Source organism: Pelophylax lessonae (genome assembly GCF_965119305.1).
Source record: "Pelophylax lessonae genome assembly, chromosome: 4".
NCBI classification, from domain to species: Eukaryota; Metazoa; Chordata; class Amphibia; order Anura; family Ranidae; genus Pelophylax; species Pelophylax lessonae.
The window spans coordinates 344,975,461-344,990,302 of record NC_138771.1 but is presented as its reverse complement, the minus strand read 5'-3'; the positions used below and the strand labels follow the sequence as shown (position 1 = coordinate 344,990,302).

Genomic DNA, 14,842 nt, shown 5'->3' with positions numbered 1-14,842 from the left:
TTTACACTCTGGCACTCAAGGCGCATCAAAGTAGTGCAGGAACCGTTTGAAAATCATACAGATATGAACGAGTGCCATGGAAAACAATGGGCTGTGACTTGTCATGTGACTGTGTCCAAAGTCGCATGACAAGTTGCACAAGTGTGAACAGAGCTTTAAGTAATCAATTCCAGTAAAACATAAATGACTAATCACAAGGCTTTCTCACACCTCTATATAAAATGCAGACATGAAAACGAAAAAAAAAAAAATGCATTTTTCGGAAAGCACCAATGAACTCTTCATGACATAATTAAAGAGGAATATAAATGTTCTGTACTATCTTTGACTGTAAGTGGCATTTGCTTCACTGGCTGGCTGGTTGAGGACTTAGAACACTCTACAATTAGGGGTGTTGAAAATTATTGTTGCATCGATGCATCGCGATGCAGTCTTAAATGATTTGAATACGATGCTGAGGAATGGCTGCATTGACTACGTCATCCCGGCTCCCCCCCCCCCCCCCCCGCCTTTCCCAGGACAGCCCTGCCGGCTGCCAGTGAACTCAAAAGTTAAACCAAATTAGTGTCAGTGACTCCGTTTCAGGGACCCTTCCTAGTAAGGGTTAATGTAAATTGATGCTAGATTGATTACTTTATTATTTCCCGATCTTTTCATCTCCGTCAGTCTCGGCCATCAGTCACTTGCCCTCTGGTCGGCCGATCTCCTTCTCTCCTCCTCCTCCCCATCTACCGGCGTTGCGGAGTGCACGAGACTGACGGGGATGGAAAGAGCAGGAGATAATAACATAATCAGGCATCAGTTTACATTAACCCTTACTAGGAAGGGTCCCTGGAACTTTTGAGTGCACTAGCAGCCGGCAGGGCTTTCCTGTGAAGTGCGGGGGGGGGGGGGCTGCTATATAATATAAATTGGCTGTGTTATGTCAATGGGGGGGGGGGCTGTTTAATGTCAATGGTGGGGGGGGGGCTGTTTAATGTCAATGGGGGCAGGGCTGTTTAATGTCAATGAGGGGGGGGGGGGGCTGTTTAATGTCAATGAGGGGCGGGGGCTGTTTAATGTCAATGAGGGGCGGGGGCTGTTTAATGTCACTGGGGGGCTGTGGGCAGTAATTGTGATGCATCGATAATCATTCACATAATAATCGTAATCGAATTGTGAGACCAGTGAAGATTTCCAGCCCTATCTACAATACTGTTGGGTATAAGAACTTGCATTCTGAAACCAGCCAAGAATGTTGTACAGTCAGATTGTAATAATGTACAGTGCCTTGCGAAAGAATTCTGCCCCCTTGAACTTTGCAACCTTTTGCCACATTTCAGGCTTCAAACAAAGATATAAAACTGTTATTTTTTGTGAAGAATCAACAACAAGTGGGACACAATCATGAAGTGGAACGAAATTTATTGGATATTTCAAACTTTGTTAACAAATAAAAAAACTGAAAAATTGGGCGTGCAAAATTATTCAGCCCCTTTACTTTCAGTGCAGCAAACTCTCTCCAGAAGTTCAGTGAGGATCTCTGAATGATCCAATGTTGACCTAAATGACTAATGATGATAAATAGAATCCACCTGTGTGTTGTCAAGTCTCCGTATAAATGCACCTGCACTGTGATAGTCTCAGAGGTCCGTTTAAAGCGCAGAGAGCATCATGAAGAACAAGGAACACACCAGGCAGGTCTGAGATACTGTTGTGGAGAAGTTTAAAGCCGGATTTGGATACAAAAAGATTTCCCAAGCTTTAAACATCCCAAGGAGCACTGTGCAAGCAATAATATTGAAATGGAAGGAGTATCGGACCACTGCAAATCTACGAAGACCTGGCCGTCCCTCTAAAATTTCAGCTCATACAAGGAGAAGACTGATCAGAGATGCAGCCAAGAGGCCCATGATGACTCTGGATGAACTGCAGAGATCTACAGCTGAGGTGGGAGACTCTGTCCATAGGACAACAATCAGTTGTATACTGCACAAATCTGGCCTTTATGGAAGAGTGGCAAGAAGAAAGCCATTTCTTAAAGATATCCATAAAAAGTGTCGTTTAAAGTTTGCCACAAGCCACCTGGGAGACACACCAAACATGTGGAAGAAGGTGCTCTGGTCAGATGAAACCAAAATCAAACTTTTTGGCAACAATGCAAAACGTTATGTTTGACGTAAAAGCAACACAGCTCATCACCCTGAACACACCATCCCCACTGTCAAACATGGTGGTGGCAGCATCATGGTTTGGGCCTGCTTTTCTTCAGCAGGGACAGGGAAGATGGTTAAAATTGATGGGAAGATGGATGGAGCCAAATACAGGACCATTCTGGAAGAAAACCTGATGGAGTCTGCAAAACATCCAAAACATAAAGCAAAATCTACAATGGAATGGTTCACAAATCGAGAATCTGTGGAAAGAACTGAAAACTGCTGTTCACAAACGCTCTCCATCCAACCTCAATGAGCTCAAGCGGTTTTGCAAGGAGGAATGGGCAAAAATTTCAGGTCTCTCGATGTGCAAAACTGATAGAGACATACCCCAAGCGACTTACAGCTGTAATCGCAGCAAAAGGTCGCGCTACAAAGTATTAACTTAAGAGGGCTGAATAATTTTGCACACCCAATTTTTCAGTTTTTTATTTGTTAAAAAAGTTTGAAATATCCAATAAATTTCGTCCCACTTCATGATTGTGTCCCACTTGTTGTTGATTCTTCACAAAAAATTACAGTTTTATACCTTTATGTTTGAAGCCAGAAATGTGGCAAAAGGTCGAAAAGTTCACGGGGGCCGAATACTTTCGCAAGGCACTGTATGTGGTAAGCTTAAGGAAGAATTTCAGGTCTAGATATTTTTATATAGTTACCCTGTCCAGCCTAAACAAATGTAACTTTTTTTATACCATACCTGTGAGATTCCTCTAGAAGCTGGAAATCGTTGTAATAGACACCACTACTATATAGTGATCTCCACTAGCTTCCTGGTTCCGTGTCAAGCTGCTACCACAGGAGGTCGTTCGCTGGGCACTGCCGCCATTCAGAGAATGCTTTGCTTTTTCTCAAAGAGTGCAAAGCATTCTCTGATTGGACAAGATGGAGAGCGTGACCTCACCATACCACCACATCCAAGAAGAGAAAGCATTGCATGTATTCAGAAAATCTCTAAATGGTGCCAGTTCTGAGCAGCCGACCTCTTGAAGCAGCAGCTTGGGATGGGACCTGGAAGCTTATGGAGATCACTATAGTACTGGTGTCTACTACACTGATTTTCAGCTCCTAGAGGAATCTCTCAGGTATGGTAAATGCAGATTATGTTGCTCCAAGCTGGGTCAAAAGTAACTATGGCAAAATATCCATATCTGAAGTTATTCCTTAAGAGTCTATAACAAATTCATGTCAGTCTGGTAGAAGGTATGGAGCTCACTATTAACCTTTTTTCCCTTGGCTTTGTCTTTAATAACTAACTCATCCTCTTTCTTTGCCGACACATCCTCATCCTCTTCCTCCTCCTCCTCTTCAGGAAACTGAGGTGGGCAGCCATATAGCTCCATCTCCCTTTTCAGTTTATCCGCACATGCCTAAAAAGAATAAGTTAGCAGACATTAGTTTAGGTGCATACACATCTGACCAACATCAATCCTGCATGGTTGAGAACTTACTTTGATAGGCATGCCAGTGCAATGCAGACCAAATGGAAAAAGGCAAACCTTGCCCTTCAGTCTCTGGAAACCTACAGAAAACTAAACAGACAGTAAAAGTAATTAATTTTCAAGAGGAGTTACACTTACAAAGCTACAGTTATACAGCAAAGTGAAAATTTTGTAATAAAAAAAAATTAGTGAAGCATTCTCGTTTTAAATCTCATAGTACAGCTACACGGAAAATATTCTGCATGAGAAAATAAACTGCATTCCACTCAATATATTGTATTATACATCATAGGGCATTTGTCCCAAAACATTATTTCCATCACAAAAACATAGCAAAGATGAACAAAGCAAAAGGCAAGAGCACATTATAAAATAATATGCTTTGTTCATAAACAGTGGGTTACAACAGTGGTTTACAACCACTTTAAAATGAACCTCCAGCGAAAAGATTTTTTCACTTTTGGATTGAGTAAGGAAGGGTTACAATCCTCTGTAAGGTTTTTATTACTGCATATGTCCCCATATGGGGCGATTTACCCCTTCCATAGGATAAAAGGAAAAATATTTCAAATGGGAACACAAAAAAAAAAACAACAGAAATCACTTTCTCTGTAGTACTTTGGGAAAAGGTTGGAACCTCAAAGCTTATATCACTGGGGTCGATTTAAAAAGCAGATGGATGGCTGCATATTTAGAAGGTGCCTTTTACAAATGTGCATTGTGTTCTGTTGGCTTCAGTCAGAAAAAACAAAAAAAACAATCTCCTAGAACAATCTTGCCTGGTCTCTGGTGAACCTTGAACTCTTTGCTCCTCCCATGAACTTCCTGATTTAAGTGTCTCTGCACTTCCTGTTTGATTTGATTGTTGTGCTGTCTCATACCTGCAGCTGTCCTTATCTTCACTACCTCTTGTTACTGACCTTTGGCTTGTTCCTAGACAACACTTGAACCTGCTCCCCAACCTGCAACCATTCATTATCGACCCTTGGCTTGTTCCTCGACTATACTTCCACTTGATCCTACAGACCTTTAACTTGCCTACTGATTATGCTTCTGCTTGATCCCCATCTCCTGTATCTACTACTGGCCCCCCCGTCTCGCTCACCTCCTGGTTCTCTATATTTTTTATAGGCAACACTTTAAACGCCCCCTATAGGTCAGCAGTTTAGTGTTACAGACAAGGTCTGCTGCTAGGAATATTTCTCTTACTTCAGCGTGTCAAAAAAAAAATAATAATTTAGGGGGGTAATTTTACAATTAAAAAAAAAAAAAAATGTTTTGTTTACCTAACTTCCCCCCCCTCCATTACATTGTCCCCTATGTGATGTTTTGTTGACCGGTTCTCCCTTAAGTTCTCCACTAAATGTAATGCAATGCAGATCGCACTGCACTACATTTTTTTCCTTGCCATACTGGCTGGAGAAACTGATAGGGGGACCAAGATGACCTTTTACATGTCGCTTCCTAGATTGCAACAGGAAGGAGAGGAGAGCAGATGTGTCCCGGGCCCACAGATGGGCAAGCGGAGCCTAAGATACATGTCAGGGGCGCGCACGCACATTGAGTGCCCACTACTAGGGGGTATGAAAGCAATCCAGTACTGCCAGAGGCACCTGTTTTCATCTGATAAAAGTCAGCTTGCAGCCACCAGGAGTGTGTGTAAATCACCTGCCAGCGCAAGCATTAATTCCCAAGTTAAATGCAGAAACTTAGGGGGGTGGTAACTCCTTAGGGGAAACTCTCTTCCCCCCTCCCCCTTTTTTTTTCCCTTTTCCTTTCTCTCTCTCTCTTCTTCTTTCACTTTGACATGAAATTAGAGGTAATTAAAGGATCCGTTTAAATATAGATTAACAGACGCTCTCAGACATTGAAGAGTGGAGTTTTGTGAGACTAGTATTTGATTGAGCAATAAGTATAAATTCCTTCCCCTTCTTCCTAATTTTTTTTCTTTCCCTCCCACCCCCCCCCCCTTTTTTTTTCCCCACTGCATTGTATCACAAATTATGGTATTGGTTGGTTACTTTAGGGGATAATCTCCCCCTTATTATTTGATATTTGATAATAGAAATAATCGGAGGAGTGTAATTCACGATAATGGGAAAGAGGGAAAAATGTTGGTTCTTTTTTTTTTTTTTCCCTCAATACAGGGCAATCATGACACTGGGGTGTAGAAAGGTTTTTGAGATGGGCGATATCTCCCCTTAATGATTGATAATATGAATTCATCACTTAGGGGTATAATTCACGATAATATGATGGAGGAGGGAGGGAGAATATTTTCTCCAAAGATTGTTAATGAAATTCACTAATGGCTAATATGGAGAACATATGAGGTTGTGGGGGAGGGAGGAAGAGGCAATGTTTTTATAATTGAAAATGTTAGAAATGAAAGAGAACATTTTTTTGGGTTCTTTCGCCATTTCTTTGTATGCGTTTTGAAAAATTTAATAAAAATATATGATTAAAAAAAAAAAATGCAGAAACTTAGCAAACAACTTACCTCTTACAAAATAACTGCATCAACTATACAGATAAAACTGCAGATGACCAATTTGTATATTTTTCTTACCTCACACTTAGAGAGGGAGAACGTGTGACCAAGGTGAAGACGCCCATTCATGTAAGGGTAAGGGAATGTCACAAGGTACTTGTTCTTTCTGGAATGAAAAGGAATGTTAACTCTTTTCCCATCCATAAAAAAATAACAATATTTCACAGTTGGATTGTGCAGCACTGCACAGATTCATTGCAAAAATAAAATGATGCCTTTCATATCAGTTATCAAAAAGAGTGCCTAAACCTGACCTTTATAGAGGAAGCTCTGTGAAAACTCTCTTTTTAGTATTTAATACACAAGACAAATGTTAGAACCGCCGTCAGATTTCTATTGCTTTCATAAGGACATGTAATAGCCAAAAGGGGGGAAGTTACACAATAATCCAAATGTTATTAATGGAACTAATGCATTCAATGTGTTCATTTTGATGTCAAATTTCAATTTAGTTTTAGTCACAAACTTTTGACTAAAATGGCATTTTAGTTTTAGTCATATTTTAGTCGACTAAAATCTCCAGTACATGTTAGTGGACTAAAAAGTTTAGTTAAACTGTAATGCATTTTTTAGACATTTCTGTAGAATTGCCAAACACATACATTATATACTCCTGGAATAAAAGCTTTTGGTTTTCTTCGTTGGCGAAAAATGGAATTGATTTTTGTCATAGTTTTCACCAATTGACTTAATTTGAATTTTATTTTCGTTGAGTTTTCGGCGCTGAAAACATGCAGCTGACAAAAAGAATGACGAAAATATTTTCACTGACCAAATTAGCACGGTTCACAAACATAGGTATATCAAAAAACTTCTACAAATAAGGGCTTATATAGCAAAGCACTTGCAATAATTATCTGTAAAACGTATAGCGTTTTTCACAATTATCAAACTTTCAACCAATCGCAGTATCAGTTTCCAAGACTATAGCATATGTATTGTATGCTATATGGCAGGGGTCTTCAACTATGGCCCTCCAGTTTTTCAGGAACTACAATTCCCATCATGGCTCGTCATGTCTGTGAATATTAGAGTTTTACAATGCATCATGGGATGTGTAGTTCTGCAACAGCTGGAGAGCCGTAGTTTGAGGATCCCTGCTATATGGACTCTTTTTATAAAAGTTTCATACATGGTTTTAAACTCTGAATACTGCTTTAGGAATTTTAAAGCTTAAAGTGATTGAAAGACGATCACCTTTTAAAACAATCCATTCAGTTTGAAATAAAAAATGAAATTCAAAACATTTTTTATAGATATAAAAATACATTAAAAATAGCTTTGTTTTTTCTCTTTTTTTTTTTTTTATAAGTGATCACATTCCCTCTGTTCTCAGCTGCATAATGGGCCATACACACTATAAGATTTTCTGAAGACTTTTTCCTTTAGACTTACCAAAACCATATAATATGAGGTCAAACCTAAACACTTTCAATTTGTATGCAGTCAGGCAGGCCCTTGCACTACATAGAAAAGGTAAATCTGAAGGAAATCTAACCACAAAAGTTGGATAGTGTGTATCCAGCTTTAGGCCTGTGGGAGGAGAAGCAGAACACTGAGCTTCCAAGTGAATGGCTGTGCAGGGGAGGCGGGTCTGATCATTGGAGGAGAGCAGGCTGAGTTCCCAGCATAGTTAGAGAACTGACAACGATGTGTTCTAGCAGGAACACCAGGGATTTCACACAAAGGAAGCAATACAAAGAGAAAAGGATACTCTCTCATACAAGTACATGGTACAGCAGGCACATATCAGGAATATGAAATGCTGGGGTAACAAATACTTTACAGTAGAACCAGGGCCGGATTAAGAGCATCATGGACCTAATTCAACATGGGATGCTGTCTCTGAAGCCCATAAACACATCCATGCATCGGCAACTGTCCCTCCTTGTCCGGCCTTCGCGCTGTGTGGGGAGGTTCTGAGGGAGCTGCCTGGGGAAGTGAGCATAGAAGCCAGACTTCTGTGTTTACAAGTGACAGAAGAGCGGTAACAGTGAATATGGCCAACCCGGGGCCTATATAAAAAAGGTAGGGGCATGGAGCTGCAGCTCCAATAGCCCCTATGTTAATCTGGCCCTGAGTAGAACTATAGGCAAAACTTTTTTTTTTTCACTTTGGATAGAGCAAGGGAGGTTTATAACCAATAAGATTTTTTTCAGCCAGCTTTGTCCAATTGCAGTGATTTCCCTTCACTTCCTGTCCCATAGCCAAAAAAGAAGTGAGAGGAAATCCCTGCAAATTAAGAGAATTCCTCGGGGGCCCCCCACAACTAGTGTCCCCATTGGAGGACTTTCCCTCTATTACTTATCTAGGGACAACCCAGAATTTGAGATTTACTCTTTCAATGATAATGGTAAAACAGGACAAATAGAAAGGTAGGATCTACCGAACGGGGACACAGACAAAAATAAAACCCGACAAGCTTTCTAATCCTTCCCCACTCCATCCGGAAAAAAAAAAAATAAGTTTTGCCTTTAGTTATATTTTAGGTTCTCCTTTTGCGGAAACCATCCTCCTCTGATGCCAGCTACCCCCTGCCCCCCCCCCCCCTCCACACTGAAGACAGAAGTCTTGTCCCTTTTGCTTTCTTTTTTATGCTTTAAAAGGCTTTCTAAATTTGAGGCTCCACTTTGGGATTCCTTGTTTATCCACAATATTAATAACATTTTTTCAAGAAACTTTAATTATAATCATAAAGGGACTTTATTTACAATAATATAATGTGCAGATGCTGTAGAACATTATTTAGCGTCCATTTTTTAAAAGTGGTGGACAATATAAGTTCTCAGGTATAGAAGTTCTTTGATACATTTTTTTTTTTTATTGCTGTCTGTATCTTTGTTAGAGATTTTTGTTAGAGGAGTTCCAGTTTGGTAACATAAGTCAACAGCTACAAATACTATAGCTGCTGACTTTTCATATAAGGACACTTACCTGTCCAGGGATCCTGTGATGTTGGCACCCCTAGCCAATTTGTCAATTGGCGGTGCAGATGCTGGCATCGGTAGTAAGGGAAACAGGAAGGGAAGCCTTGCGGCTTCACAGCCTGTTTACTATTGCACATATGTGAGTCGTGCTGTGTTTTCTGAATGGTCCCGTTGTCTACTGGGACCTATGTGTGTGCCAAAAGGCAGCGGGGGGGAAATGAGCAGAAGGTGGTTGGAAATTACGAAGAGCGCCGTGCAGCGATCTTACAAGGAAGTGGGAGTGGGTACCCGTCAAACTCCCTTAAAAAAGTGCCTAATGTGGCAGTTGGGTGGAGTTCCACTTTAAATGTTTCCATTTATCAAAAAACTAAGCAATAAGCTTTATGGTGGTTCCTGTTTAGAAATTTGATTTTAGACAATTTTTCTTTTTTTTTTAATTGGAGTAAACCATTACAATACTGATTAGATTTCACCACACAGAACAAATACCAACGCTAATAATGAGCTATGGAGATGGAGTACTGCAATTTAGGATAACAAGCTAGGCACACTATACAAACATTAGAGACCGACCCGCTCTGATTCTGATAATCCGATGCGTTGACCTCGAACGCTTTTTGGCTTTCCCATTTTAATTGGATTTCCTTTTCAATTTTCTTCAGGAAGTCAACTTTCGCAGTTCCTTTTCTTTCCTGTACAAAAATATATTATTATTATTGGTACTTATATAGCGCCATCAATTTATGCAGCACTTTACATTTATATTGTACATTCACATCAGTCCCTGCCTTTAAAGCGTAACTGTCCTGTTGTTGAGAAAAAAAACATTCCCCTCTGGGTGATCTATGTACATTACAGGGATTTTAACAAACTTTGTTGCAGATTCCTACCTTTTGTTATTCAGAGGAAATCATTGTTTGTTTCTCTGTGCTGAGTGGGTCTAATGGGAGTGGTTTCATAATCATCTATCAGCTGTGGCAGCTGCAGGGCTCTAATGAGGGAACTGCTGGGCCTGCATCCCTTTAGACATGTTCCTATTGGGAGTATCTCACCAAAAATGTTTTTGTTGCAGGGGATGCCAGAAATCTGACTTATATCTTAGACAGACTTCTGGGAAAATTGGTGAGCCAATCACACAAGCAAGGAATTATGTTTCTGGGGTGTGGTCAGTACACAATCTGTGTACAGAACACCTCCATGTAGCCATATTGCATTGCATTTTACAGACAATTACAGCGGCTGCAGATTGAAAAGGAAAGGTCATTATTAATAACATTCAATTACAATAGGATTTGTGTCGCAATTGTATACACTATATTCTTTTTTCTTTATTTGCGATTTTTTTCCCCCCCACGAAAGTAGAGTTACCCTTTAAGGAGCTTACAATCCAAGCTCACCAACTCCCATTCATACATACACATACTAGGGCCAATTTGGATAGGAGCCAATTAACCTATCAGTGTGTCTTTGGAGTGTGGGAGGAATCCGGAGTATAAACTCCAGGCAGGTAGCATCATGGTTGGGATTCAAACCGACGGACCTAGTGCTGCTAGGCAGAAGTGCTAACCACTTAGCCACATGCAAGTATTAGGTTTATTGCTTTTGTTTAAGACCCCGTTCACACTGGGGCGATCCGATTTGCCGGGGCGACCTCACAGGTCGCGGCACGCAGCTCGCACCGCGACCTCGGAGCGGCCGGCACGGACTTCATAACATTGAAGTCAATGCAGGTCGCTCCAGGTCGCCCCAAAGAAGCTCCGGACCCTTTTTCTAAGTCGGAGCGACTTGTGTCGCTCCTATTAGAACGGGTCCACAGCTTCTCTATGGCAGGCGACCTGTCAGTCGACCAGGTCGCCTGACAGGTCGCCCCAGTGTGAACGGGGTCTTAAGGTCTGCTCTTGAATTTAAGGATTGTTGTTGCTCATAAAACAGTAAGCAGTGAATTGCAGATATTTTTCTGTTGCTGCGTAGTCCATGAGTGGTCAGCAGTGCTGTGTTGCAGCTCTAGGCCCTCAGCTTGAATCCCATCAGGGACACTACTTTAAGGTTTGAATGTTGGTGGAGAACTTCAGGAAGAACCTGAGACAGAGGGGTTCATTTACGAAAGAAGTAGAGCATGTTCACTTAGCATAATGAATTTTTACTTAGTTTAATGAATGTGGTGACATCAAGTGAAATTTCACTTTGCAAAGTATATCCAATTAGAAACAGGAATTTAGGTCACACATCATTGGATGATAGAAGATAGCACACAGCTTCACCCCAATCGCTTTGCAAAGTAGACATGCACTACTAATTTAGAAAATCAACTGCATTGCCTGACCATGTATTTAAATGACCGTCATGAGAAAGCGCAGGCATGGCGTTAAACGTGTTAACCCTTTTCACTGTCCCCACTGTGTCAAGGGGCGTCTAAGTGTTTTCATTGTGCCACTAAAAGTGGCACTCCTGGGAGCGATGACGCTCATCTCCCAGGAATCAATGCAAGCAGGAAGTCACGCCTTGGGCCGTGGCCACAGAGGGAGGAAGTGGAAGGAGGGTAAGTATATTTTCTTCAAAAACAAGGTAAGTAAAGCAAAAAAGAAATCGTGATTATCCAATTCTTTTTCAGGTTACTTAGAGCAAACGGATGTCAAATTTTTGAGGCTGGAACTCCACTTTTAGTCTCAGTTTTCAGTCACATTCAGAGATGATTTAAATCACTTACAGAGTATGCAGTTTCTTTATCTTGTAGGGCTTCATTCACACCATACGTGCATAAAAACGGATAGTAAAACGGTGCAGATTTCACTTGCAGAGAAATGCTTGAACATCAGTTTTCATGTACACTGACATCAGTTTCCATGCACTTTTTTTTTTTTGCACAAACTGACATCACATCCTGTGTGCTCACATCCTGTCTCATCGCCTCCTCATCAGTGATACCCACTTCAGACACTCCTTATCAGGTTCTCCTCATTCGTCACCCCCCCCCCCTTCATCAGTGACCCATTCACATCAGAAACTCCTCATCGGAGTACCCACATTAGTTTCCCCCTGATGAGAGACCCCCCTCATCTGTTCCCCACCATATGTCCCCTGCCATTAGTGTTCCCCACCATTATTGCCCCCTTATTTGTCCCCCATCATCAGTGTCCTCTCACCCGGCCCATGCCATCACCATCAGTGTCCTTTCATCTGTCACCCCCATCAATGTCAGCAACATTCATTCCTTCCACCAACACAGACTCGAGTGGCAGCCACAGCATGATCCCAGCCGACATCCGACAGGAGCGAAGGTAGGTAGGTAGGCAGTACAGACACAGAGCATGGCTATGCTTTCCCTACCATTTCCTGTCACATGCGGTGAATGCAGATTGGTGTCATCCGTTCTGCCTGCATTCCAGTGTGGGGCGGTGAGGAAAATTGCAGACATGCTGCATTATTCTGCACCGGACATCACACCTGCGTTTTGGCAAGAACAAAACACACAGGAAATTATTGTTTCGTGTGTCTTGCAGGGACCAGTGGATTTCTTGTGCAGAAAAACGCAGGTCTTTGCAGATGGCATGCCCCTAATCCTTACCTATGTTCAAGTTTAAGCTGCTGCCATGATTGCTGGCCCCAGGTTTCCTGTTTCTGGGTGGCTCCTTTCTCTTACAGTATCCTGTGGAGTCACCATTACATGTAGGGACTAGAAATGGTTCTCCCAACATTGTGTGCAGGGCTGTCTTTAACACAAGGCAAAAGGGGAAGCTGCCCTAGGGTGTGTCACTGTTGTGGGGCCCAAAGCAGCTGCCCCTTGACCCCGCACTGCCTGCAAATACGTAATAAGTGGTTTTGGGAGGGCCCAAGAAAATATTTGCCAAGGGTCCAATCAATATTAAAGACAGCCCTGACTGAGTGCATCAATAGAAAAACACACAGCCCCAAAGCCTAGAATGATAAGACATTCCCCTGCCCATCCCTCCTTCTCATTTCTCCAAGCTAACAGACTGACTAGAGACTGCACTGTCCATCGTTAACCACTTCTGGACTGGAATGATTTGCCCCCTTAATGACCAGGCCATTTTTTGCGAGTCCGCACTGCGTTACTTTAATGGACAATTGCGTGGTCGTGTGATGCTGTACCCTAATAAAATGGATATCCTTTTTTCCCACAAATAGAGCTTACTTTTGGTGGTATTTGATCACCTGTGCGAATTTTATTTTTTTGCGCTATGAACAAAAAAAAGGCCGACAATTTTGAAAAAAAGAAAACAATATTTTTCTTATTCTGCTATATAACATTCCCCCCCCCCAAAAAAAAAAAAAAAAATGTAAAAAGTAAAAATTTTTCATCCTTTTAGGCCAATTTGCATTCTGCTACATATTTTTGGTAAAAAAAAAATCCCAATAAGCGTATTTTGATTTTGGTTAGCGCAAAAGTTATCACGTCTACAAACTAGAGGAAAGATTTGTCATTTTTACTTTTACTAGTAATGGTGGCAATGTGCAATTTTTAGCGGGACTGCAACATTGCGGCGGACAGATCAGACATTTTGGAAAGCAAACACTCCAACATATATTCTATGAGGCATTATGGGTCGTTTGAACATGTCATTTTTTTCCACAAGTTTTTGGAATATGTGGGAAAAAAAATAAAAACTTTTTTTTTTTTTTTTTTTTTTTTTTTACACAAAGTTGTCAATTTATAGGATATTCCTAACACATAGCACACATGTACACAGCAAAAATGACACCCCAAAATACATTCTGCCACTCCTCCTGAGTATGGCAATACCACATGTGTGAAACTTTTTCACAGCCTAGCCATATAGAGGGGCCCAACATCCAAGGAGCACCATCATGCATCCTAGCCACTTGCCTAGGCCTATTTTTGACATTTGGTGTTTACAAGCTAAAATCAGTTGTTTTTGCTAGAAAACTACTTAGAACCCCCAAACATTATATATTTTTTTAGTAGAGACCCTAGAGAATAAAATGGAGATTATTGCAATATTTTTTATCACACCGTATTTGCGCAGCAGTCTTCCAAACGCAATTTTTTGGGAAAAAATTCACTTTTTTGAATTAAAAATAAGAAACCAGTAAAGTTAGCCCAATCTTTTTCCATAATGTGAAAGATAATGTTACGCCGAGTAAATAGATACCCAACATGTCATGCTTCAAAATTGCGCACGCTCATGGAATGGCGACAAACTTTGGTACTTAGAAATCCCCATAGGCGACATTTTAAAAATTTCTACAGGTTGCCATCTTAGAGTTACAGAGGAGGTCTAGGGCTCAAATTATTGTTCTTGCTCTAACGATTGCGGCGATACCTCACATGTGTGGTTTGAACACCATTTACATATGTGGGCGGGGTTTCCGTATGCGTTCGCTTCTGCGAAAATTTTTTTTTTTTACTATTTATTTTATTTATTATTTTTACACCATTTTAAAAAAATAATTAAAAAATGATCATTTTTATTTCTATTACAAGGAATGTAAACATTCCTTGTAATAGAAAAAGGCACGACAGGACCTCTTTTTTGTGAGATCTGGGGTCAAAAAGTCCTCAGATCTCACAAGTACACTAAAAGATAGAAAAAAAAATGAATAAATAAAAAAAAAAAAGGGACCTTTAAACCGGTTGCTAGGCAACGACATTTGCCGTAGCTCCGGTCCTCCAAGACCATAGAGTCGAGTGAGGGCAAGCTTGCCCTCACTCGACATCCTGTCTGTGAGGATCCGGGACCGGATCATTTT

General features: G+C 41.0%; 1 protein-coding gene across 1 annotated transcript in view; it reads right to left on the bottom strand.

The window, feature by feature from the left end:
* Nucleotides 1-14,842, bottom strand: part of LARS1 (leucyl-tRNA synthetase 1) — a 103,938-nt gene that overhangs the window by 76,498 nt on the left and 12,598 nt on the right. The window contains exons 2-5 of the mRNA XM_082254243.1: nt 9,686-9,804; nt 6,204-6,291; nt 3,644-3,724; nt 3,416-3,562 (exon numbers count right to left, since the gene is read on the bottom strand). Of these exons, the coding sequence (XP_082110369.1) occupies nt 3,416-3,562; nt 3,644-3,724; nt 6,204-6,291; nt 9,686-9,804 (435 nt within the window). The remainder of the gene's footprint in view (nt 1-3,415; nt 3,563-3,643; nt 3,725-6,203; nt 6,292-9,685; nt 9,805-14,842) is intronic.